Consider the following 23,314-nt stretch of genomic DNA (forward strand, 5'->3'; position numbering starts at 1 on the left):
AATGGGTCAGTTAATTACGAGCTAATTTGTATTATAACTTTATTAATATCATAAATCTTTTCTGAGTTATATTTAAAGATTCTAATGTAACGGATTGAATTTTATGGATTTAACTAAAACTTACTTTTGGAGTGAAATTTCGTATACAACAATTCAATACTCGATAGGTGAATGAGAAATTAGAGTAAGGTTTAAAAAATATATATTGGGTTCAAATATAAAAGTAATATTTTAAAAAATTAACTTAATTTTAAACTTACATTTATTAATTATTTTTAAATAATTACTCATGATATCGATATTCGTGTAAAAAGTGACCTTTACTAACCACTGAGCTGCAATACTCGCATACTAGTTTTGACAGCTGTCTCAATTCTCAAATCCTTTTTCATTTGGGCTGTAAACACGTGTTTACATGTGTAGCCCAAAAAGTAGTTATTTTTATAATAAATGACTACAAAATAATACAAAATGAGTTTGTACAACTTTAAAAAGATTGCCGTAGTGCCCACGGCCAAAGTAAGTTACTTTATTAATTTTTGAACCACCTATTAATAACAACAATATTTATATTAATCGCAGATATAACCTAAAATAACGATAAATGTGTTTTTTTCAGGACTTCATAGATATTATTCTATCTAAAACACAAAGAAAAACACCGACAGTGGTGCATAAACATTATAAAATCACAAGAATCCGTGCCTTTTATATAAGAAAAGTAAAGTTCACTCAACAGAACTTTCACGACAGATTATCTAGAATAATACAGGTGTGTATCATTTTTAATACAATATTTAATCAATTTGATGAATAAAGAAAAGAAATACAAAAGGATAGGAGACTCACTCATAGTTGAAACAAACATACCCTCATACTTAAATCAGATTTTCGTAGTAAAATTTAAATATTACAAGTAATTGTCAACACTGTTTAACATTTTTTATAGTTAAAGGAACTATTTATAAGAGTTATATATATATTTTTATTATTTATGTTTTTTTTTCATAGCAAATATTTTATTTAATATTCATTATTAAATAGATAAATTCCATTAAGCAATTGTAAAATAAGATATTATTATAAATTTGTTTTGCTAAAAATAATATATAATTAAATACTTTATATAAATAATTGCATAATATTATAACAGAATGTATCAAATTACATTTGATTCTTAGGAGTTTCCGAAACTTGATGATGTTCATCCATTTTATGCCGATCTCATGAATGTCCTGTACGATAAGGACCATTACAAGCTCGGTCTCGGACAGTTAAACACAGCCAGGCATCTAATTGACAAGTAAGAAACTACATACTTTCATGTTACATCAAGTATTTTAATTTGTAATTAATAATGAAATAATGTCAAACATACCAGCAGGATAATTTTATACTAATAACTAAAGATATGTTCAACTCAAAATTTAGTTATGTCTTCAATAATGTTTTAGAAGAAAATTCAATTTAATTTAACCTTCCTTGTAAAATAATTAGCCTATAAGAAATTTCTCTACTATTGGTCTTCTATGTAATTCATTTAAAAAATAATTGAGAACTTATGTCAGTTTAGAAGCACCCTCCATAACTATGGCAACACCACAGATGTTATGATGATGAATATGTGTCATATGGTTTTTATATTTGTTTTCAGTGTAGCAAAGGATTATGTACGTTTACTGAAATTTGGTGATTCATTGTACCGTTGTAAGCAGTTGAAACGGGCTGCTCTCGGTCGTATGGCCACGATTATGAAAAGACAAGCAGCCAATTTAACGTATTTGGAACAGGTAACTTTCACTGCGTTACAAATAAAACTTTTCTTATTTTCATTTTGAATAATTTAGTTGTAATCTGTGCTATATTTATAATTTTTTAACTTTGTCATAATATTGTTCAACCTTAATTAAGGGAAAAATGCCTAGTGTATATTTTTTATACGCTTGATTAGTTTCTAGTATCTTTTTAGATGTATTTAAAATTTTATAAGATACATATGTAATTGACTTTTGACTCGATCTTGAACTTTTTTTAACCTATTTTTTAGGCTTGTCTGTATTCAATTACATTGTTTTTGTGCTAAATATATTTCAGAAAAACAAACAAACAATATCACTTAAAAATAAAATACTGAAACAATAAAATACCCAGCTAAAATGGTTTATAAGAATATATAAATATACATATATATTATATTTACATATACTTTATTATTATTATCAGACAAATTAATATTTTTTGTTTTGCACACAAAATCAGGCCTGTTATACCCTAACCGCATAAGCAGTACATTATTATAAAAAACATTATTTGTTCTATCCAGGTCCGTCAGCACTTAGCCCGTCTGCCCTCAATAGATCCGTACACTCGTACAATCATCATCTGCGGTTTCCCTAATGTCGGAAAATCAAGCTTCATCAATAAGGTATAATATTAAATCTATAAATATTTATTTTTGTAATGTGTACTCTTTACAAAACAAATCTATTAAAATTTGACATACATTTTAAAATATAAAATGTTGTAATATAAAAAACTTAAAAAAAATCAATGCAATAAAATATAAAATATTTTTATATATATTTTATTTTATGAAATCTTTATAAAATAGTCAATTCTTAATTGACGAATGACTGCAAAGCGCCAACGTTCGGATAATCAAGGTCTTACTGTCATATATATCTGTATTACCATATAGTAATTTATGAAATACTATTATATAAATCACAAAAGCTTAAAATAAAATTAAGTCATTAAAATAGTGCATTCCCAAGCCAATCCCCAATGTGAGATAATTAATTATTAATATTTGTTTACAGATCACACGAGCAGATGTGGAAGTCCAACCATATGCATTCACAACAAAGAGTTTGTATGTCGGACACACGGATTATAAATATCTAAGATGGCAGGTGAGACGCTGTTTTGATAAACATCAATAGATTGTACAATCCTCTAGAATCTTATGCAGAGATTAGTAATTTAGAGAATAAGCACTTTACCCCCATCACTTAGTGTACCAAATGGTGTTAGTACCAAAATAAAATGTAAATAAAAAGCTTTTACAATCTAACCATTACTTTGTCAAATAATTATTCAATGTCATAAGTAGTATTTCCTTGGACCGAAATTATTCAAAGTATTGGTCAGCTAGAATGTTTGTGTTGATATATTACAGATATAAATATTGATATCCAATTGGAAGTCTATTCTATGACAAATTTCCTTGACCAATCAGATCCTGAAGAATTTATTTATACAGTTTTGGTGACTGACTTATCTCATAATATATTTGATATTTCAGGTAATAGACACACCCGGTATCCTGGATCACCCACTGGAACAAAGGAACGTGATTGAGATGCAAGCAGTAACAGCACTGGCTCACTTGAGAGCAGCAGTCCTCTATGTATTGGACCCCTCTGAACAGTGCGGACACAGTCTTGAGGAACAGGTTAGGATTAACAGTTATATAGAAGGGTATTAGCAAAGGCAAATTCTGAGAAAGTGGGTCCAAAATCTAACTAAGTAAGTTGTCACACAGGTTGTTAATATAGTCTCTTGTGTCTCAACGTGCTTGTAAATACCTTAGTGAATATCTGCAAGTGTTTCAATACAAAATCTATAGAATCTTACACTTCAATATCTTCTATCCTTTTTCATGCAGATATCTCTCTTTGAGAGTATAAAGCCGCTCTTCAGTAACAAGCCTTTAATAGTTGTGCTGAATAAGATGGATGTGATCAAACCTGAGGAACTGCCTCCGAACAAGAGAGCCTTGATCGAGGAGTTGGAAGCCAACTGTACGAAAGGAAATGTTGTCAAGTTAGTATTAATAATTATGTACTAGAATATCTTAAATTTACAATAACAAATCCTAAATATCTCATAAGGAGGATATTTTATGTTGTCTTGATTTGGGTTAGTAGACAAAAATGAGTTTTGAAAATTCGTAATTTTCAAAAGTCGTGTCAGATTCAAAAATTATCAGAAAAAGTTCTAAATCAAATTAAAACTTAAATTTTGAGTAAAATTAATCCTTATTTCAGTGCGGATACAAATTCAGAACTCAAAACGGTACCCGTAATGAGGATGTCTACTATGACAGAGGAGGGTGTGCAGGAGGTCAAGATAGAAGCCTGCGAACGGCTACTAGGTCACAGGGTCACTGAGAAGATGAGGACGAAGAAGGTAACTGATTATCAAAATATTCTTTATTCTTTTGAGTTTACATTAAATTGTTCTTAACAAATATATTATGTTGTCTCTGTAAACAACTCTATTTTGTAACAACATTCTGGACATTATTGGAAGACTTTATATGGTTACTAAGATATACATTTGAAACGTCTCATTAGTAGTTTAATAAGCTGTTTATGGAAATTACAATTTATAACTTCTGCGGTATATTTAATGGAATTCTTATGGCGTGATAGGTGGACGGTATCCTCAACCGACTACACGTGGCTACCCCGACGCCGCGCGACGGTAAAGCGCGACCACCCGTCTTGCCGCCAGCCGTTCTACAAAAGATGCAGAAGACAGCAGAGAGAGAGACTCGCAAGAGGAAACTCGAGAGGGAAATTGAAGTGGAACTTGGTGACGACTATGTTCTCGGTGAGTGTAGTGATGCGATAGTCAAGGGTGAGCGGTAAAGATCATCATCATCATACCCTTGCCCTCATTTCCATCTCTACCATGAAGCTGATCCTTCTCAGATAACATATTTATTTATACTTTGTATTGTATATGCTAGCTTGGTCGGTGCATCAGACAGTTAAAATTTACAGGCACAAGGGACATAGATCCTAAAGTTGCTCATGTATGATGGTAAACCCCTTTCTTATATTTCTGATGTTGATGGTAGAAGGTAATAAATACTATCAGATGACCCATTTACTAGTTTTCCTTTTATTATAAATACATTATAAAGGAAATAAGGATGTTCTACATAGTCACAACATGGTTTTGTTTTTAATGCATATTCTGTATTGGATATTACAGATTTACAGAAGAATTACACAGATATTGATGAAGAGGAACGATATGATCCCATACCGGAGTTCTGGGAGGGACATAACATCGCTGATTACATTGATCCGGAGATATTTGATGTAAGTGTATTTTTGTATTGCCAAAATCTATATATTCCTTCTAAGACTTATTAGTTCGCACGCAAACTCGTGCGTGCGCACGCGTATTATTAATATAATGGTTGCGTAATATATCACATGACTTTAAATTTTCAAGCTTAGTATAAATCAATGTGAATCTTTCCAAAAATACATTTTTCATTTAAATTAGAATCTAATCCTTGGCCTAATCGAAGCTGTTTGAAGTTACATACTTCATGTCAGTCAAAACTGGGCCTAAATTAAACCTTTGGCTTTTGGTCGCGCGGCGAGCGTCTTGCTCATCGCGCATTACCCGTGTCAAATACAATTTTATTTAACTAAAAAATAATAAAACTTGTAGCAAGTTTATAATAATTAATTAATTAAATACATATTATCAATGTGAATTTATTTTTTCAGAAATTAGCAGATCTAGAGAAGGAAGAGGACCTAAGGATGGCTGGAGGCATGTACGCTGTGCCCAAGATCGAGCTAGATGAGACAATGAAGGAGATTCGAGACCTGGCCAGGCAGATACGGTAAGACATTGATGAAAACATTATTTTTTTGTAGACTCTCCAACTTGGGGTAGAGTTAACAAAACAAAATATGTCTAAATATTTTGCTAATTCTATGATATACAATGACAGAGGTAGAAATAAACAAACTTTTTTTATCCCATTTAGTATTTACTTTATACTTTTATATGTACTTTAGTTTTACCATCGAACCTTTGATAATAACTTCGTTGTCATATCAATTCAAGGTCAAATATTTGTATATCTTTACTCCTGTCATTGGTATTGGCGACAGGCCCTATCGAAGCTGTCTGGAGTTATATACTTCATAACAGTCAAAATGAGGCCGATATTGAATCTTTGATATTATGGTCGCATCGTGATGTATTACCGCACTATGACGCACGGTGCATTACCCATATCAAAAACAATATTATTTTTAATTTATTAGTTTTGTGTGAATGAATGTGATAATATTTTTTTTAATTTTAATAGTGGCCATCTTTTCTTTCAGTCAATAATAATTAATATTGCTATAGTAAATAGATGGTATTTTTCTAGATATGTCAGGTCTAGTCTTGCCAGTAATGAAATAAGTTTTTAAATGCTAATCAAAATTTTTATCCACAGCAACAAGAAGGCTGTGCTGAAGGATGAGTCCCGACTCGTGAAACAGTCCACCAAACCCGTGATGCCGCGCAACAGTCGCGCCAGAGATAAGGGTCGCTCCACCTCCAAGCTCAGGGATGAGATGGAGAAACTCGGTAAGACAGTCTTGATTTTAATTGTAACTGTAAAAATAATCTGCTTTACGAATCACATCCCAGTCGCTAACCGCGTATCTATCTGCCCGGCAGGCGTGGACATGTCGGACACGCAGAAGGCGCACTTCACGCGCACGCGCTCGCGCTCGCGCTCGCAGTCGGCGCCGCGGGCCAAGCGCGCTCGCACCGACGCCGCGCCCCCCGCCACCACCGCCCTCGCGCGCACCCGCGACACGCTGGGCGTGCGCGACGCCGCCGTACGTACCCCACCGCCCCGCTCGGTGCTCTCTCTCCCCGCCTGGGTCGCAGCCACTCATGTCGTGTTTTCCGCAGATGCAAAGGCGAGCGAAGCACATGGCGCACGTGGCGATCTCCAAGAAGACGAAGAAGATGGGTCTCAAGGGAGAGGCGGATCGCTTCATCGGTACCAAGATGCCGAAACATTTGTTCTCCGGCAAGCGAGGAGTCGGCAAGACGGACAGACGGTAGACGTTGCGTACGGAGTACATACCGTGCTATTTATTTCATACTTTGCGGAGCCGTGGAAATATTTCTACTTCATTATAAAATACAAACTTATATTAACTTTGCTGTACAATACAAAATGTATGTATGAACCGAGTGTCACTTGTGACTTCTTTTATTTTAATTTGTTCCTAACGTCGAGAGAGTCGATGGGTTTTAATAAAGTGATTATGAACAATTAATGTATTTTATTTAAATAAATACCTCACATGTATAAAAATTAAAGGTCAACCAACTAAAATTATTTCTTTTGTTGATAATATATAACTGAAGATAACATGCAACTAAAGTAAAACAGACCTTCACAGTGTGGCTTACTTTATTTAAGTTTCATTTTTTTATAATTAACTTCAATGATTGTATCCTATGAAATAGCCGTGCTATGCATTTTTTGCTTGTTAAACAAGTGATAGACACATTGTTAGGAGTAAGACGATTATTGAAAGTTTCGAAATTTTGGCTATGGGCCGAATTATTATTATATAAGGCCAAACAAGATAAAAATCAACTGATATGTGACATAAATAAGCAGGCCAATAGTATCTCCCAATTCGTTTCGTTTCGATAGATCGTTCAAAGAAACAGGAAGATCTGACAAAATATCTCTATCTGAGTTTAGACTACGTCATTATACGTAATATTATGTATATTTAGGAGACGCCTTTATCCAATCAAATTAACTGGCTAGAACAATTTAAAAAAAAAACAAAAGGGCGCGAATCTGAATTAAACCGCCATTGTATTTTGGGCGCGGACAGTAAGGTAAATTGGCGCGACTTGTAATTTGTTAAGTCTTCGTAGTGTTTTATTTTGGACTTGTAAGCTTAACTGAGTACCTAAGTAGTTTAGTAATTACTTCAATGTGTATGATTAGGTGATTTATTTATGTTAAAATAAATTCGAAGTTAGAACTATTTTTGGTTTCTCAATGAAAATTTGTAAATTTTTTTACATATTTTAAATTCTTGTTTTTTTTTTTTTAAAAAACTAATTTTCTTTGTACGCTAAATGTATCTATATATACCTTTATTTATGTATATATTTAGGTATAGTTTATTCCAATCACAAGATAATGAAACCCAAATAAACATTTGACATCGAATTAACGCGATATAATTGCTCGAGAGCTTGATTAATCTATGATATTCACTATGGATTTGCGAAAAAATTGCGTTTTGAACGTCAACGAAACTGTTATCGGAACTTTGGAAGTTAAATTATAAGGGATATAAGTAGTTAAATATAGTGTTGTATTATAAATAAAGATATATTAATCAAGAACTGTTATTAATGCACAATACTGCTGAAATATTAGCGAATTGCATGAAATACGTAAATCTAAGATTTGTGTATCTTCATTCGTTCTCAGATTGGTACACACTATAAAATATTTGTGTAATCATTGTAATATATTATGAGCAGAATTAGTGTAACTTTCCGAACGTCATACGTCAAGCTGTCAGATTGCTTTTTAATTTATTCATTATTGGCGGGAGGCAGCCGCCAGGCGCATCATTGTAATACTGTTTTTATAATAATATAAACAAACCAGAAATTGATAAAAGTATTTTGTTATTCATTATTATTATTTTATAATCTTGTCAAATCAAATCAAAATATACTTTATTCGAGTAGGTTTTTTCCAAACACTTTTGAATCGTCATTTAATAAACTATTTAAAGTAAAGCTACCACCGGTTCGAAATGTAGATTCTACCGAGAAGAACCGGCAAGAAACTCAGTAGTTACTCTTTTTCAATATGAAATATGTTATGTCTCCTGGCTGGAAGTCAACAAGCAGTAAATTTATAATACATTTACAATATGTAATAAATTTATTAAAAGTAATTTTGTTTTGTTAATAATATTATATAACTCAGTATATGTTTCACGTTAAGTGTAAATTATGATTTAGATTTTAGAAGATTGTCATTGTCTACCTGTTATTGTTAATTATCAGTCTATATTATTATTCTTTCACTTTGTGGATACTGAAATAAATGTACAGGGGATAAGAGGGGATAAGTATGCCTTATGTATTTAGTAGTTTTCTTTGCAATGTTTTTTTATTAATTTTATTTTTTTCCTACAAACAATAGTGCTAATTAAATGAAACAATAACTCCTTTATCGTTCAACGAATTTATAATACAAGGCAACATACGTGATATCAATAGACATTTAAAGTAATCACAATCGACAAACGAAAATACTGTCAATTTTATAACCTCTTTATTACAGCACAGATATTAGAATGACACATTTGTCAAAGTTGTTAAATACAAAAGCATTTTATCTGTGTAAAAGTTAAATTTAATTCGCAGATCGTTAAAATGACACTAAGATAACTATCAATGAATCTGAGATTAACTATCAAGGATTTTGGGTCTTTGTGTATACTTAATTCAACTTAAATGATTATGAAAAAAAAAAAACAGTTTAATTTGTATATTTATGAACAAAAATAATTCTATTTAATGATAAGTGTGATCATATATTGATCACTAATATGAACGGTACTTTGTCGATGTCCTTAAAGTAGAACTCATCTGAAAAGGTGGCGGAGAGATCAAATAAAACACAAAATGTAGCAAAATGAATGGCACATTTATATTTAATTAATATTATTCATTTTTATAATAAGAGCTTTCTTGTAATGATATTTTAAACTATGCATTTGAACTGAGAAACATACGGTCCATTATAAAGTGCCGCAGCGCGCCGGACGCGATACATTGATTGAAAACTAAGCCTCAAGTCGACAGTCTCCAGGACTGTCTACGAACGGAACAGAACGACCCCGAGTGCCTCCTCGGCCGGAGACAACAGATCCCTGATGGTATAACCTGTCTCGTACGCACCTACGTCATCATAGACGATCATTAAAAACGAAAGAACTTAAGATATAACGCTAAATGGAAGAGAAAGTCAACTAAACTACGCGCAATTAATTATAAAGTGACTTATCCTACGATACGATACTAAAAAAATATTTTGAACTTTTATCAATCAACTGACGACTCTGCGCTCGTGTCGAGGCGCGCAGGGCCGCTTCCCGCCACGCGCGGTGTCACTCCATTTAGACAAATCAACGTCAAATGAAAATCAACCTTATGCCTATATAATACAGAGTTCAAAATCAATTAAAATAAACCAACTACCAACACTGTACTCCGTAGCACGGGCGCGTACTACTTGTAGTACAGTTTGTAATCGTTTCTTTTATCATTATTGTATATATATATATAAATATATATTTTATACTAAAAAGCGCTGTCATGATTTAAAGCGATCTGAAAAATCGTATTAAAAATAATTTATCATACACAAGTAATCGAATAAAAAAAAAAATATTGTCAAAATGCAACTACAAAAATAACCGACAATCAACGATTGAGCTTCCTTTAACGAATATCATTTTTTTTTTTTTTAATTTTATTTACAATATTTACGCGATCGTCGTAACCATGTGAAGTCGGAGAATACACACGTAGGGAGCAAAACGAACGTTCCATGTGCGGGACTTGATTGTTTTAATTCCGTTAACAATTAAATATACACTAGTATGGCATTTTATTATGTCTATATTATTTCTTTTCTAAAATAAATTAGTTTCGCCATTCATCATAACAGAGAACCTCCATGTTTCGTTTTAATCCCACACATCTTCAACATAGAATTCATTAAAATGAAAAACGTCCGTTTCATCTGTCGAATAAAGTTTACCGCGCACAATAAATACACATATAAAAAAATAATAATACGGAATTCAAGTACATGCTATACTTCATGCGTCATACGATCAATAAATTAAAAATCAACAATTTTATTAATCACAATTTTCAAATTTAATCTGTGCGGTAAACTTTAATTGAAAATAATAATAATAATAATAAAAATAAGTACACGATATTTTTTCAACATGGGTGTATAAAGTAAAAAAAAAAAATAAAAATAAAATCTACGCGTAAAGCGTAGACGCCGGATGAAATAAAATCACTGGATTTGAATACGTAAACAATCATTCTAAGTACATATTTAAGTTAGCAGCCAATATAATTTCAATGTTTCTTGTAAACGCACGCACGTAATGCACGGCCGATGCGCCGTGCGCGACGACCTCGACACGTTTACAAAACACATAGCTACACGAAATAACGAGCGTTTACACAACATCGTTTAAAAAAACGCCTTCTGTATATAAAATGGCGGATTCACAATTAAAAAAAATTTAACAAATTCGCTCCAAACGTCATCCATACGCTCTCAAATCATATAACTTCATATATTATCCGGAGCCCACTTTCGATTATTGTCGAGCTTGTATTCCTGAGCGTTAAACGATAAAACTCCCAACGAAAAAAAAAAACAAACAAACAGAAAAATATAGATAGGACGAGCGGTGTTGCCATAAGAAAAATGGGCCCCGAACCTTAAACCTACGCTTATGGCAGCGAAATTAAAATCGGTAATTAAAAATATCTTTTTTTCCATATATTTATCAATTATTCTAAACCTACCTAGGCTATGTTACAAGTATCCCACTGTCTTTGGGCGCCTGTGACGTCACACGACGTCACGTCCGTAGTAAAACTAAATGTATAATATACACACTTAACTACTATAGTCCATTTACTGTTTCACTACGCACTGCTTCCGATACACTCTTTGGAAATCGTCGGTCGATATTCACCACAGATAATAAAATAACATTAAACGAAAACGTACAGACGCAAGCGTACCCGAGGGACGCCGTCGGCTGCAGACCGCGAGCGTCTCTGGGGATTCCATCACTGGCTTTTCTATTACTTAAGAGGAACGCCGTTCGAGGCGGCCGTGTGTCGCTCGCTTTCGATTTACATCGATTTTGACATTCGACAGATTTAAAACAAACATATTCGAAACACTGAGAACGGAAACGAGGGATAGAATAGAAAACTAGTCGACGGGGAGTAACCGGAGAATCCGGTGCTATTTACAAACCGAAACGAAACCATCGTCAACATCGAGCGCGACACACGGAGCCCGGCGCCCTAGTGCCGGCTAGGGCTGCGCGGCGGCGGTAGTGCGGTCTAGGGCAGCGCGCAGGCGCGCGGGAGTCGCTATTGCTGCGGGGCGCCGGAGGGGGGCTGCCCGGACACCTGCCCCATGCCCTGCGGACGAAACGGAACGCATGAGTGTGCGGCGGCCCTGGGGGCGGGGGATGGAGGTCGGGTCGGGGTGGGGGCGCGTACCGGCATGGGCTGGTAGTGGTGCAGCGGCGCGGCGAGCAGCTTGGGCGCGTCCTCCGCCTTCTCCTCCTCGCGCCGCTTGAGGCACGCCGCCTTCGGGTTGAGGTTGCGCTCTGCAAGTAAGCTTGTTGTTCTAGAATCTTGTTCGAATACGAGTTCGATTCCAATCCAAATTTACTTTATTCACGTAGGCGCTTGCGAGGATTTTACATGATTTAAAAGCTCGTAGGTTTAAAGATTGTGTGGAAGTTCGCTTCGCCGTGACAATTAATAAAGTACGAGGTCGAACTTTTAAAATAGCTGGGGTAGGTATAATCGAAACATATGTCACTTGCATTGTGATCTACATACATACGTGCGAGTCTACGTATTCACGACACTGACCTCTGACTTGCTGTTCCAGCGTCATGATGACCTCCACGGCCATATTCAATATGCCCAGTTTCGTCTGAGGTTTATCGCTCTTGAGGTGAGTCATACACATCCTACCGAGCTCCTTCAGCGCTTCGTTGATATCCCTTATCCTTATCCTGGAACATTCAATGAGGTCTATTGAAAAGAGTTTCTATAATATATATATATACACATACAGCTATTTATAATATTATATATCAAAATATGACTAAAGAAATAAATTTAAAATAATTAAGAAAGTATATATGTATTATGTTATATAACAACTTTATAATTGTATATTAGATAATAAAAATGTGTATTTTTTAATATAGTGCAAATATATCTGTCCGTTTATGTCGTTTTTAATCTGTGTTAAGTAGTGTACATTAAAAAAAAAAAAAAACAAACAATATACAATATAACAAGGTCACAGTATTGAAGATGTCGCTTGGGGAAGGCGGAAGGGGGTAACCTGCGGCCCTTCCACAGTCGCATTTAGATCTATTCGCTCACGAAAACTCATCCCATCTTGGTAAATTATTTTAATTTTAATATACACTTAACATAATTTGTATTGTTTTGCTGACTTTACTTTAAGTAGTCACGCACACGAAGACATCTAAGCACGAGCGTCACTCATACTGATGCACGCTGATAATTTAACGCGTGTCTGTGTGTGTGGGGGGGGGGATTTGTCGTCTTCATGAGTGAATATTTCGATACTTTTTATATAAATGTATTGCATATATCGGCCTCCCTCTTTAACCATAGACAAGACATCACACCGCAGAGGACAATATTCATTTCGGTCTTCCTCTGTACATCATACGTGTCTGGCTTGAGGACACATAATATCACTAGATATAAGGATAACTTAATAACAATAAAAAAAATGTCCTCGTTGGTCAAGTGGCTCAATAAGGCTGGATTGAGAAGCGTCTGAACTAGTAGTAGTCTCCGCTCGTATCAGATTGAGAAAAGAGTGTGTTTAAGCCTACAGTGTAGTACATTCCACAGTTGGCTATCCCTTGCGGACGGTTTGGCCGGAATCGGTCAGGAAGACATCAGCATCAACAATACAAAGTGTTCAGTACAGCTAGTTTCCCAATCACTTCACCTACACCAGTGATTAAGAGCACTGCTGTGAGATCTCACTTACAGTATACGTCAGTTGGATACGAGAATCCAACACCCTGTAACTACATATAATGCCGCAAGCTGAATTAGACCCTACGTGATTACAATAAGGCGTACCTTTCCCTGGCATTGTTCGCTTGCCGCCTCTCCTTCTCCCTGAGCGCCTTCGCTTGCGGGTCCAACTCGTCGTCGCCTTCGTCGGCTGATGAGCAACTATGCATGCAAATATCGCCCTAATTACATTGAGTTTGAACTCAAAAATACTCGCTACTAAATTAATATTTTAAGTCTTTTTTTTTTTGGTTTCCAATTAATTTACAGATTTCGCGTAACTTTGAATAATATTAAAATATATTTCTGATTTAGGCTTTCATTGTTTGAAACAAAAGAATTAGTCTGTTTATTTTTTTTAAATACAATCTATATACGGAGTGTTCAACAAACGATATCAATCAAATTCGTATTAAACTTTCTTTTTTTTTATTTCAAATATTTATAAACTATATACATATATAGAACCGACATATAACTACGGAAGCTCTGTGGAAAAAATTTAACGAAACCATACTTCACCTCGGAAACATTCACGAAGGCAGCGCGAGAGAGAGACAGCCGACCTCCTAGTAAAGCCAATGAAAGCGTCCAGCGATAACCAACTTTATCGGGTTAACAATAAAGTCCAAAACTGTCTGTCGATGGGAAGCGGTTTTGATAATGATTTAAAAATAGCGTCAGTCAAGCGTTATAAAGCGCGTACCTTCTTACAAATAACATTTAGATTTGTTTTTTAAATGAACGGTGAAAAAATGAATTTCTGATTCTATTTTATCTATTGTTATCTTTAAGTGATATTTTTTTGTATAACGCAAGTTTCGACACACTATTTAAAAATAACCTCCTGCTCTCTGTATCAAATCAATGGCGACCAAACTGAAAGAATAGCAACTTCACGAATCAAATCAAAATATACTTTATTCAAGTAGGCTTTTGAATATAATGACAAGCACTTTTGAATCGTCGTTCAACAAACGATTTAAAGTAAAGCTACCACCGGTTCGGAATGTAGATTCTACCGAGAAGAACCGACAAGAAACTCAGTAGTTACTCTTTTTCGACATCTAAAAATACAGTCATGTTAGTTAAATACAATTATACATGTATGTTATGTCTCCTGCCTGGAAGCCAACAAGCACTAACTCCACGGGATACTTTATAGCGCACACAGCGCTACATTGCGCTTTATTAAGCGCAAACAAACAAACTATATCCTCACTCACGTAATGCGATGAGTTCCTACCCGACCTGAACGATAGATCGGCATTGCATATATAACTATAAGCAACAATTCCATTTGTCGTTTCCGGTTCCCAGTGAGCCAGTGTACTTACAGGCACGAGGGGTATAAAAACTCATACATTTGATACTTTTAACGCAATGGGGCGCGAGTGACGTCATATTATATGTACTCTCCAATAGATTAGAACGTGATAAGCTATGACGTCACTAGCAATTCTTGACATTGTTTAAATATAAAGACAGACCTGACAAACGTCTGACCCGCCCCCCTCCCCCTTTCAACACACGGGCGAAAACTAATCCATTACTTTTTTACCTAACATCTGACGACCAACCAAAAACGCGAGCGAAGCCGCAGGCGACAATGAGCCTAGTATATTGTGTTGCCACCAAGCGAACCTTCTAAAGTACATTCAATACCTCACCTTGGGCCAGGGACCTATATACAAATGCACACAGACAAAAGCATAACGATTAGTACGCGAAAGGATGCAAGTGTCGCGGCGTTACGGCGCGTCATGGGACGTTTCAATACTGTGACCTGGTTAGCGCGGTGGTAAGCTCTGAAATAAATGTTCGTTAGTGTGTGTGTTGTACTCAGTGGGGGGTCAATACGTTTGGACAATTTCCAAATTTTTTGTCAAATATGACGATGTCGTTCTGACCGATATTGGCCACGGCGGGTAATCTCAGGGGAGACTAGCCGACCGCGCAGGGCATTACATACAGGACTAGAGAGCGCACCTGCGTCTGTGCAGGCGTGTGTGCGCAAACACAGGTGCGCTCTCTATTCCCTCACTCTTTTAATCCGTTGGGACGGCAAATCGGTCCGACCTGGGGTTCGAACCCAGAACCTCTAGATCGAGGCAGTGAAATAGGTGGTCCTGACGACAGGTGCGTGTTAGTACGGAGTGGTGTGTGCGTGTGTGTGCGTGTGTGCGTGCGTGCGCGTGTGCCGACCTCTCGCGCACGTTGTTGGCCTGCCGCCGCTCTCTCTCTCGCGCCGCCTTGGCGTCGGGGTCCAGGTCGTCCTCGTCGGCGGACGAGCAGCTGGTGTCAAACGGATATTAAACAAAACATTGCCGAACTTTTTGAGCATATCTTATATTAGTGGGCGTTTTCGGGGGCCGATTTGGCGCCGTGTCTTAAACTTGTCCATTTCATTCTACATCGCGAGGAAACCTGCATATCTCGGATGAAATGGCAGCAAACATATATATAAACCTGCGTTGAAGTCTATAATTCTTGTCCTGCATCAACCCAGCAGTGGGACATTGATACTTTTTTTAAAACTTAAAGAAAATTAACAAAAGAAAAAATCGTTGATACCGCAAATTCGATATCAAGTTCGTGATGAAATGGATAATAGTGCTGTCTCTTTCATACGCGACTATTGAATATCGCCATCCCATTCTAACGTTTCAAGAAAAGATAGCAAGTCTTAAGATTCCAATATAAAAAAATGTTACAAAAGACATGCATGTACATTATTTGGTCGTGACTTCTAATAAACAATAATTCTAATAATAAGTCTAACAAACATCAGTCACTTGTTAAATATCAACAAGTAACGCTTTGTTACGGGGCGGGCATACGTAACGTGACCATATCGAGCGGGACAGTCCCGTTATACCCCTACAAGTGGTGGGTAGGACTTTGTGTACGTAATGAAAGATTCTTCCATTTATAGATAAACGATTTACAGCTAAAAAAAAATTCTAGCAGTAGTAAGGCTACTAACTATCAATTGGATTTGATTTTAGTATTAAAATTATATGAAGAGAATTACTAAAATTGTATAGAATTGTCGTTTGTCGAACCTCGTATACGGTTAGCAGCACAATAACGTTCTATGAAAATGATTAATTGATCTAATAATGACAATATCTCTGGGCTATCTTACATTAAATTAAAAAAAAAAATAACTGCACAGTCCTCGTTAAAAAATTCCAATATCTCATTAAAACAAACATATTAGACATTCTGCTCTATTGAAAAAATGATGGTCAGGTGTGGTATGCCCGTGTGTGGTGCGTGGCGGTGCGAGTGGTACTCACTAGCGACGCGAGCGCTTGTTGCCGGCCGCCTTGCCCAGCGCGTCGGCCGAGCCCGACGACGACGGCTTCGAGTCCAGGCCGGAGTCCGGGGGCTCTTTGCGTTTCTCTGCGAACGAAAGGGCTGTGAGCTAGTCGCACTTGTTTGAATGTCCCCCGGGGGACAAGTGGGGAGGCCTCCTGGAGAGGACGGTGCTTGTTGTTGTCACGATTGTTTTGCCATGAGTTAGTTTTTCATATTATTCATATATTCTGTTCATGTTTTTCATATATTCTGATGTGGTCTGGTATTTTAATATATTCCTGTTACTTACTGGTGTTGGGCAACAGGTGTCTCTCCATCTTGACGGGCGGCTCTGCGTGCAGGTGCGGCAGCGGACCCCCCACGCGACTCACTGCGGACCGAGACAATCAATCAAATCATGTGTTAAGAGGAAAGTGAAGAGATAATTACCACTAATATAATTGTAGAAGTTCGATTCAACATCATCCACCACCTCAGTTACCAAACATTCCGAACTTCACTTTACTTGGCGGTAGGGGGTTGTGCAAGTCTGGGCTACCACCTGCTCATCACATTGCATCAAACATCTATACCTAATATTGTTATGTTGCGGCTTTAAGTTTGAGTGAGCCAGTGTAAACAAGTACGACGGATCCTAATATCTTAATACCCAACGTCGGCGACTGACATTGACGCCGTAAGGGTTGGTTAATAACTCTTAGAGTGGCTATATAGCCAGAGTTGCCTTTGCCGGCCTACATATATCGTGTTCTAAGCGTCAGGAGGAGTACCGGGCGGCGGCTGGTGGGGATGGTGCACGTCCTGCGGGTAGAGCTCGGGCGCCTCCGCGTGGTTGCGCAGCACGTTGATGGCGTCGTCCAGCCGCTCCTCCATCCGGGCTCCCTGGAATACACCGGTCTAAAATATTAATAAGTAGTTTTCTTAATTATACAATATATACAAATAGTACCGATACCAGTTTAATATATTGTCATCGAGGAATTCTCGGCGCGCTTTGTTCGAATTTATGAATGGTACACTATAAAGTAACGACAGCAAAAAAAATTAAGCGATTTGAAAAAAAAAAAAACAATTACAGAACTTAAATATAAGTTAAAAAAAAACATTGTATTTTTTAGCTTAAACTTTTCAAAACATTGCGAGAAATCCTTGATATATAACAATCATCGAACCAGCATAGTTAACAATGATATGAGCACTTACAAAGAATTTACTTAAAGATTATATATGTATCATTTGAATTAACATACTAATACTATTTGAAGTGAGATCGACTAAATAGTAAAGAATAAAAACAAACCAATACATACAAGTAAATATATATCTTACACTCATATAAATACAGTCGATTTTTTTTTTGCAAATACAATCCAGTATCAATTCATCATTTTTTGTATGAACGTTTAAGAGTTTTTTAAGGAAAGCTAAAATAATATTCGAAAGGGATTTATAAGCGCAAATCGATAAGCAAAATAAATATAAATATCATGCCACACTTAATATCGTATTGAGTATCAGTCGAAACAAGATATATGTTCACGTAATATTATATATATGTATATATACAATATCTCAATTTCAACTAATACCTTAATACATTAATATATACAAAATTATACATGCTCATGTATCGTATTGGAGTTTTACAACGAAATTCGTATTATATAATTATTAATATATAAAATTAAATGATGTAAATATAGCACTCAGGAATAAGTTTAATGTATTCTTCTATCAGTGAGAAGTGATTTAGAATTGGATCATGGAGACCCCCCCTTTAGGTTAAAATAATTATTTGTAATTTTTTGATAAAGAAAAGTTTTTTTTATTTATTGGAAGAGTTCAAAGACCCATCTCCTGTCTGACTTTAATTCTTCCTGCGTAACTTCTTGCAAGTAGGTTCCAATAGTTAAAGGGTTCCAATAGTTAAGGGATAATAGTTATAGGGTTCGCTTCGTTCTACCGTATGCTTATTTTCTTATTACAAGCAAAAGGTATTAAGTGCCATATTTTCACCCAACAGATGAAATGATAAACAATGACTGTCCGTTCCGCTGTTCCGCTTCAATATGACGATATATAATTAAAAAATGTACTAATTAATATAATAACGAAGGTTTTGACTATAAAAAATACCAAACATGATAAAGGCTTCTTAGTAATAATAATCTTATCTATTTAATTTTTTCGAAAAGATCAAATATTTTTCTGAACAATAATCAGATATTAGTGAATTTCATTTGTTATGTAAAACTGAGAATGTGCGACGTTTCTGTGTGTAACGTTGAAGTGAAACGTTTCTGACGCTTACGATACGATATCTCGTGTATTTGTGTGTGTGTGTGTGTGTGTGTGTGTGTGTGTGTGTGTGTGTGTGTGTGTGTGTGTGTGTGTGTGTGTGTGTGTGTGTGTTTGTTTGTATATATAAAACAAAATTATTAATATTACATTAAATTTTCACTGACAGACTTTTTGCGATATTTCAATATAGACACGTGTGCGCGATACACGAATGTTAACTACTTTATATGAATATATTCCAGTAAATATGCAACGTGAAGCCGTTATCGCGTGGTACCACCAAGCGCTACTCACCCCCACGTCAGAGTGCTCGCGGAGGAAGACCATCGCCTCGTCGAGCTGTCGCTGCTCGGCCGGCGCGCCCTGACCATCGGTATCGTTCAGAGGCGAACGGGAGCTACCCAGCCGTTTTATTGGGGGAGTTTCGGTAATAATTTACAACTCTAGGCATCGGTTATATTTACGCCTAATGTTATGTGAATGTTATTCAACTATTACTTTGGGTGGGGATCATTTTGTAAATAGAATTGCTTTTTACAAATAAAGGTCTGCCGGTTGATGTTGAGTAAATAATTAATATATTACAACTTTAATTTTCTTTAAACGAATGACAATTGATTAAAAAATCCCCCCTCTTAAGAGACGTATCGTAATTTTTTCACATCATAGAAGAGCAAAATACATACTCTAGCGACTAGCTACAAACAAAATCAACTCAATAATTATTTATTAAAGATTATTAAAAAAAAAAAAACCTACGAAGGCTAATAGCTCCACGCTCGCTGGTATTAAGAACACAGAAAACAACAGAAAAAAAAAAACAAATAAGTCGAGTGTGATTTAAATTAAAATTCGAGACAAAAACTGATTAAAAATCGGAATCAAGAAGAACTGTTCCATCTTCAAGCAAACCAGACACAATAGTGACGTATCTTGTTACGAGTGATATATTGTGTTGCCACAGTAAAAAAAATAATTTAATTTATTATCACACTCAACTGTTTCAAACAAAAAAAATATATATATCAAAAGCTTTACATTGAAACGTCTATGCTATAAAATATTACTACATTCAAATTATAGCACTTAACATTTCGTACACGGATCAAGATCATTTACAAAAAAAAAAAAGTTAGTAACGTACATGCGGGGAACATGCCACAACTTATTTAAAATTACTCCAAAAATTTTCAATAAAAAAAAAAGCTTTCGTTGGTCTAAGTGGTGATGATGGTATGATGGTATGATGGTACCTCTGTCATTAACATTACTATAAATGATTAATATTATGAATGATGTAGTTATGAGTGGTCTTTGACATCGTCTACCCATGTTGGTGGCTACCGTCAGCAAATTTATCCGGTTTATAACGGAACGATGGAGCGTAGATCTTCAACTTACCATAACCGGTGGGAACACGACGTGCTGGTGACCGTTCGGTATGACGGAGCCGGGCAGCGGCGCGTGCGGGGTGGAGGCGGTGGGCGGTGACGAAACTCCCGTCGCTACCCAGTTTGCTTGCTGGAATTAGTGTTTATATATGTATAAATAATCACGCTGGTATGGTTCGTTGACTTTATAAAGCTTTTCAGTTCAGACAAATCGGTTCAAAAAAATCATGTTTAAGTTTACAATACTGAACTCATGTCGGAACACTTTCCGGTAGAGTTGGATTTTCCGACCCGTCGTAGCATGAGACTAAAACAGAGAGTGCACCTACGTTTGACGACATATAACCTGTTCGGAAAAGCCGCCGAGAAATCGGTCAGCAAGATGACATCATCATCATCACCTCCCGCTTTGATCCCTCAATCTTCGTCATATCTTCTTCTGCCATGCCTCGCTCTTGCTCCGCTCTCAATCTCTACCATGAGCTATCGGGTGTATAGACAGTGTCCGTACCTGTCCGTTGTGGTGCGCGTGGTGCGGGTGGTGCGGCGAGTGCTTGAGCGGGGGGTAGAGGCGAGCGTGCAGCGGCGGGGGCGAGTGCACGGGCGTGGAGGGCGACGAGCCGTACGACGACAGGCTGCCCGCCTCGCCGCCCGCGCCCGGCGTGCTGGCCGCGCCCGCGTACATCTACGGCGACATGGGGGCACATGGATACACAACAAATATATAACTAGAAGGCCGGCATACGGATCGCTATACAATTAGTAATGGATGAATTAAAATGAAATTCAAAAGATAAAAAGCAAAGACATAAGAGCCAAAACAAACTCAATAGACGTACTTCATCATGCTTGCACACAAAAATGGCATGGCGTGGGCATATACCGAGATACACAGACGACAGATGGACATTGGAAACTACAATATGGAAAGGACCTGCGGGAAAAATAAAAAGAGCTCATCCAAGGAACAGGTGGATCGACGAAATAATTCTAGTAGCAGGAAAAAATTGGTGAGGAAAAGCAAAAGATAGATAATCGTGGAGTAAGCTAGAGGAGACCTTTACCCGTGGGGTTCCAATAGTAAATAATCCAGTAGTAACAGTAAATAGGAATAGTACCAGAAACGTTATGGAGCTCCGTAACCGTAACCGAAGCTATTGCATAAACGAAATAAGAATCCATCCGAAACCGTAACCGAATCGGATAAAAAATTGTCCGTATGTGTGGAATTTGTAACACTTGCCCCATTGACCTACACCCAAAAGACATCGTCACGAATGACTCATTAAATCGCGTGGTCAGTGACGAGCTACACTAAAAAAATATACAGATTCCACTTTTGCTTCGCGTCGTCACTTGAGAACGACGTTTTAAGATATCGGATGAGATGATATTCAGACTCCGACCTCCGTGGTCGAGTAGTGTGTACACCGGTTTTCAAGGGTACGCCACTCCGAGGTCCCGGGTTCGATTCCCGGCCGAGTCGATACAGAAAAAGTACATTAGTTTTCCATGTTGTCTTGGGTCTGGGTGTTTGTGGTGCCGTCGTTACTTCTGATTTTCCATAACACAAGTGCTTTAGCTACTTACATTGGGATCAGAGTAATGTATGTGATGTTGTCCAATACTAATTTACTACTACTAAACATCAATGCCAATATTGCACATAGACACTAAAGAGAGTATATTTACTTGAAGGACAAAATTAAGTGAAAATCTTTATACTCTATTCCAACCATAAGAGGAAAAAAAGCAACAAATAAACAACATTTGACAGCAAATTGACGCGATATCATTGGTCGAGAGCTCGATTAATCTATGATATTCACTATGGATCTGCGAAAAAATGGCGTTTCGAACGTCGACGAAACTGTTATCGGAATTTTGGAATCATAAACTCTTAGTAGTGCGCAATATAGCTGAGTTATTTGTAAATCGCATGAAATACGTAAATCTAAGGTTTGTTTATCTGTATAGTTAATTTTTTCTTACCGGCTGCATGGGCGGTTTCGCTACGATCATGGGATCGCTGGGCGAGTGCACGGGCGCAGCCGCCCTGAACGATGACATTGGCGGCAGCGGCAGCTCGGCGCCGCCCGTCGAACTCGTGTCCGCCGCCGGCGCGCCTGCTATACCTGAAAGCGTAAGCACGTCCGGATTTAATTAATTATTATCTATACTAATACCATTACTGCCACAGTAACCGTCTGTCTGTTTTATCTGAAATGAGTAACTACTGAGTTTCTTGCCGGTTCTTCTCAGTAGTATCTACATTCCGAACCGATGGTAGCTTCACTTAATATCAAGTCAAAGTCAAAAATCTTTATTCAATATAGAAGTGTTTACACTTTCTTATTGATAGTCAAAAATCTACCACCGGTTCGGAATTTAACACCTCGGACCTGAGAAGAACCGCCGAAAGAAACTCAGCGGGATATTGTTTTTTTTTCCATTTTGCATGTACAATAATAATTATATTTTAGTTGTTTGAAACAGCCTGGAGTCGATCACTTCATTCCCAAAGTGTGAAGTCATATAGTTTGTTAAATAACGATTCGAAAGTT

The 23,314-nt window shown here is 36.7% G+C and overlaps 2 protein-coding genes and 1 non-coding gene across 10 annotated transcripts in view; 2 read left to right on the top strand and 1 right to left on the bottom strand.

Annotated features, from left to right (window-relative positions):
• The first annotated feature begins 366 nt into the window (after positions 1 to 366).
• On the top strand, positions 367 to 7,099 carry LOC113395347 (nucleolar GTP-binding protein 1). Its single transcript, XM_026632945.2, has 15 exons — positions 367 to 519; positions 620 to 772; positions 1,182 to 1,303; positions 1,655 to 1,790; positions 2,324 to 2,425; positions 2,820 to 2,912; positions 3,305 to 3,454; positions 3,668 to 3,825; positions 4,050 to 4,191; positions 4,437 to 4,617; positions 5,005 to 5,114; positions 5,535 to 5,653; positions 6,263 to 6,396; positions 6,490 to 6,653; positions 6,730 to 7,099. Exons 1-15 carry the CDS (start codon positions 472 to 474, stop codon positions 6,883 to 6,885), a joined length of 1,968 nt encoding a protein of 655 aa, XP_026488730.2. The 5' UTR covers positions 367 to 471; the 3' UTR covers positions 6,886 to 7,099.
• On the top strand, positions 5,923 to 6,065 carry LOC113395387 (small nucleolar RNA SNORA16B/SNORA16A family). Its single transcript, XR_003368656.2, has one exon. It is a non-coding gene; the product is annotated as a small nucleolar RNA SNORA16B/SNORA16A family (small nucleolar RNA).
• A 2,408-nt stretch (positions 7,100 to 9,507) lies between the features above and the next one.
• The window catches only part of Da (daughterless), a 127,235-nt gene continuing 113,428 nt past the window's right edge, over positions 9,508 to 23,314 (bottom strand). For 3 of the 8 annotated variants that reach the window (XM_064219532.1, XM_064219531.1, XM_064219527.1), the window contains 11 exons: positions 22,743 to 22,885; positions 21,262 to 21,435; positions 20,761 to 20,880; positions 19,654 to 19,722; positions 17,829 to 17,955; positions 17,348 to 17,428; positions 17,037 to 17,142; positions 13,801 to 13,896; positions 12,535 to 12,680; positions 12,154 to 12,263; positions 9,508 to 12,072 (listed from right to left, as the gene is read on the bottom strand). In XM_064219532.1, the coding sequence (XP_064075602.1) occupies positions 12,022 to 12,072; positions 12,154 to 12,263; positions 12,535 to 12,680; positions 13,801 to 13,896; positions 17,037 to 17,142; positions 17,348 to 17,428; positions 17,829 to 17,955; positions 19,654 to 19,722; positions 20,761 to 20,880; positions 21,262 to 21,435; positions 22,743 to 22,885 (1,223 nt within the window). In that variant the 3' untranslated portion in view covers positions 9,508 to 12,021. Of the gene's footprint in view, positions 12,073 to 12,153; positions 12,264 to 12,534; positions 12,681 to 13,800; positions 13,897 to 15,939; positions 16,030 to 17,036; positions 17,143 to 17,347; positions 17,429 to 17,828; positions 17,956 to 19,653; positions 19,723 to 20,760; positions 20,881 to 21,261; positions 21,436 to 22,742; positions 22,886 to 23,314 lie in introns of all 8 variants that reach the window. The other 5 variants (XM_064219529.1, XM_064219528.1, XM_026632946.2 and 2 more) reach the window with 5 other exon arrangements.

This window comes from Vanessa tameamea, chromosome 28 (genome assembly GCF_037043105.1).
Source record: "Vanessa tameamea isolate UH-Manoa-2023 chromosome 28, ilVanTame1 primary haplotype, whole genome shotgun sequence".
Classification (NCBI taxonomy): domain Eukaryota; kingdom Metazoa; phylum Arthropoda; class Insecta; order Lepidoptera; family Nymphalidae; genus Vanessa; species Vanessa tameamea.

What these genes read in the sequence shown, in the direction of transcription:
- LOC113395347 (XM_026632945.2), top strand. Translation starts at nt 472, where the DNA reads ATGAGTTTGTACAACTTTAAAAAGATTGCCGTAGTGCCCACGGCCAAA. An exon ending in GATTATCTAGAATAATACAG is followed by an intron (nt 773 to 1,181) that starts GTGTGTATCATT and finishes TTTGATTCTTAG; the next exon opens with GAGTTTCCGAAACTTGATGA. An exon ending in ACGAAAGGAAATGTTGTCAA is followed by an intron (nt 3,826 to 4,049) that starts GTTAGTATTAAT and finishes TCCTTATTTCAG; the next exon opens with TGCGGATACAAATTCAGAAC.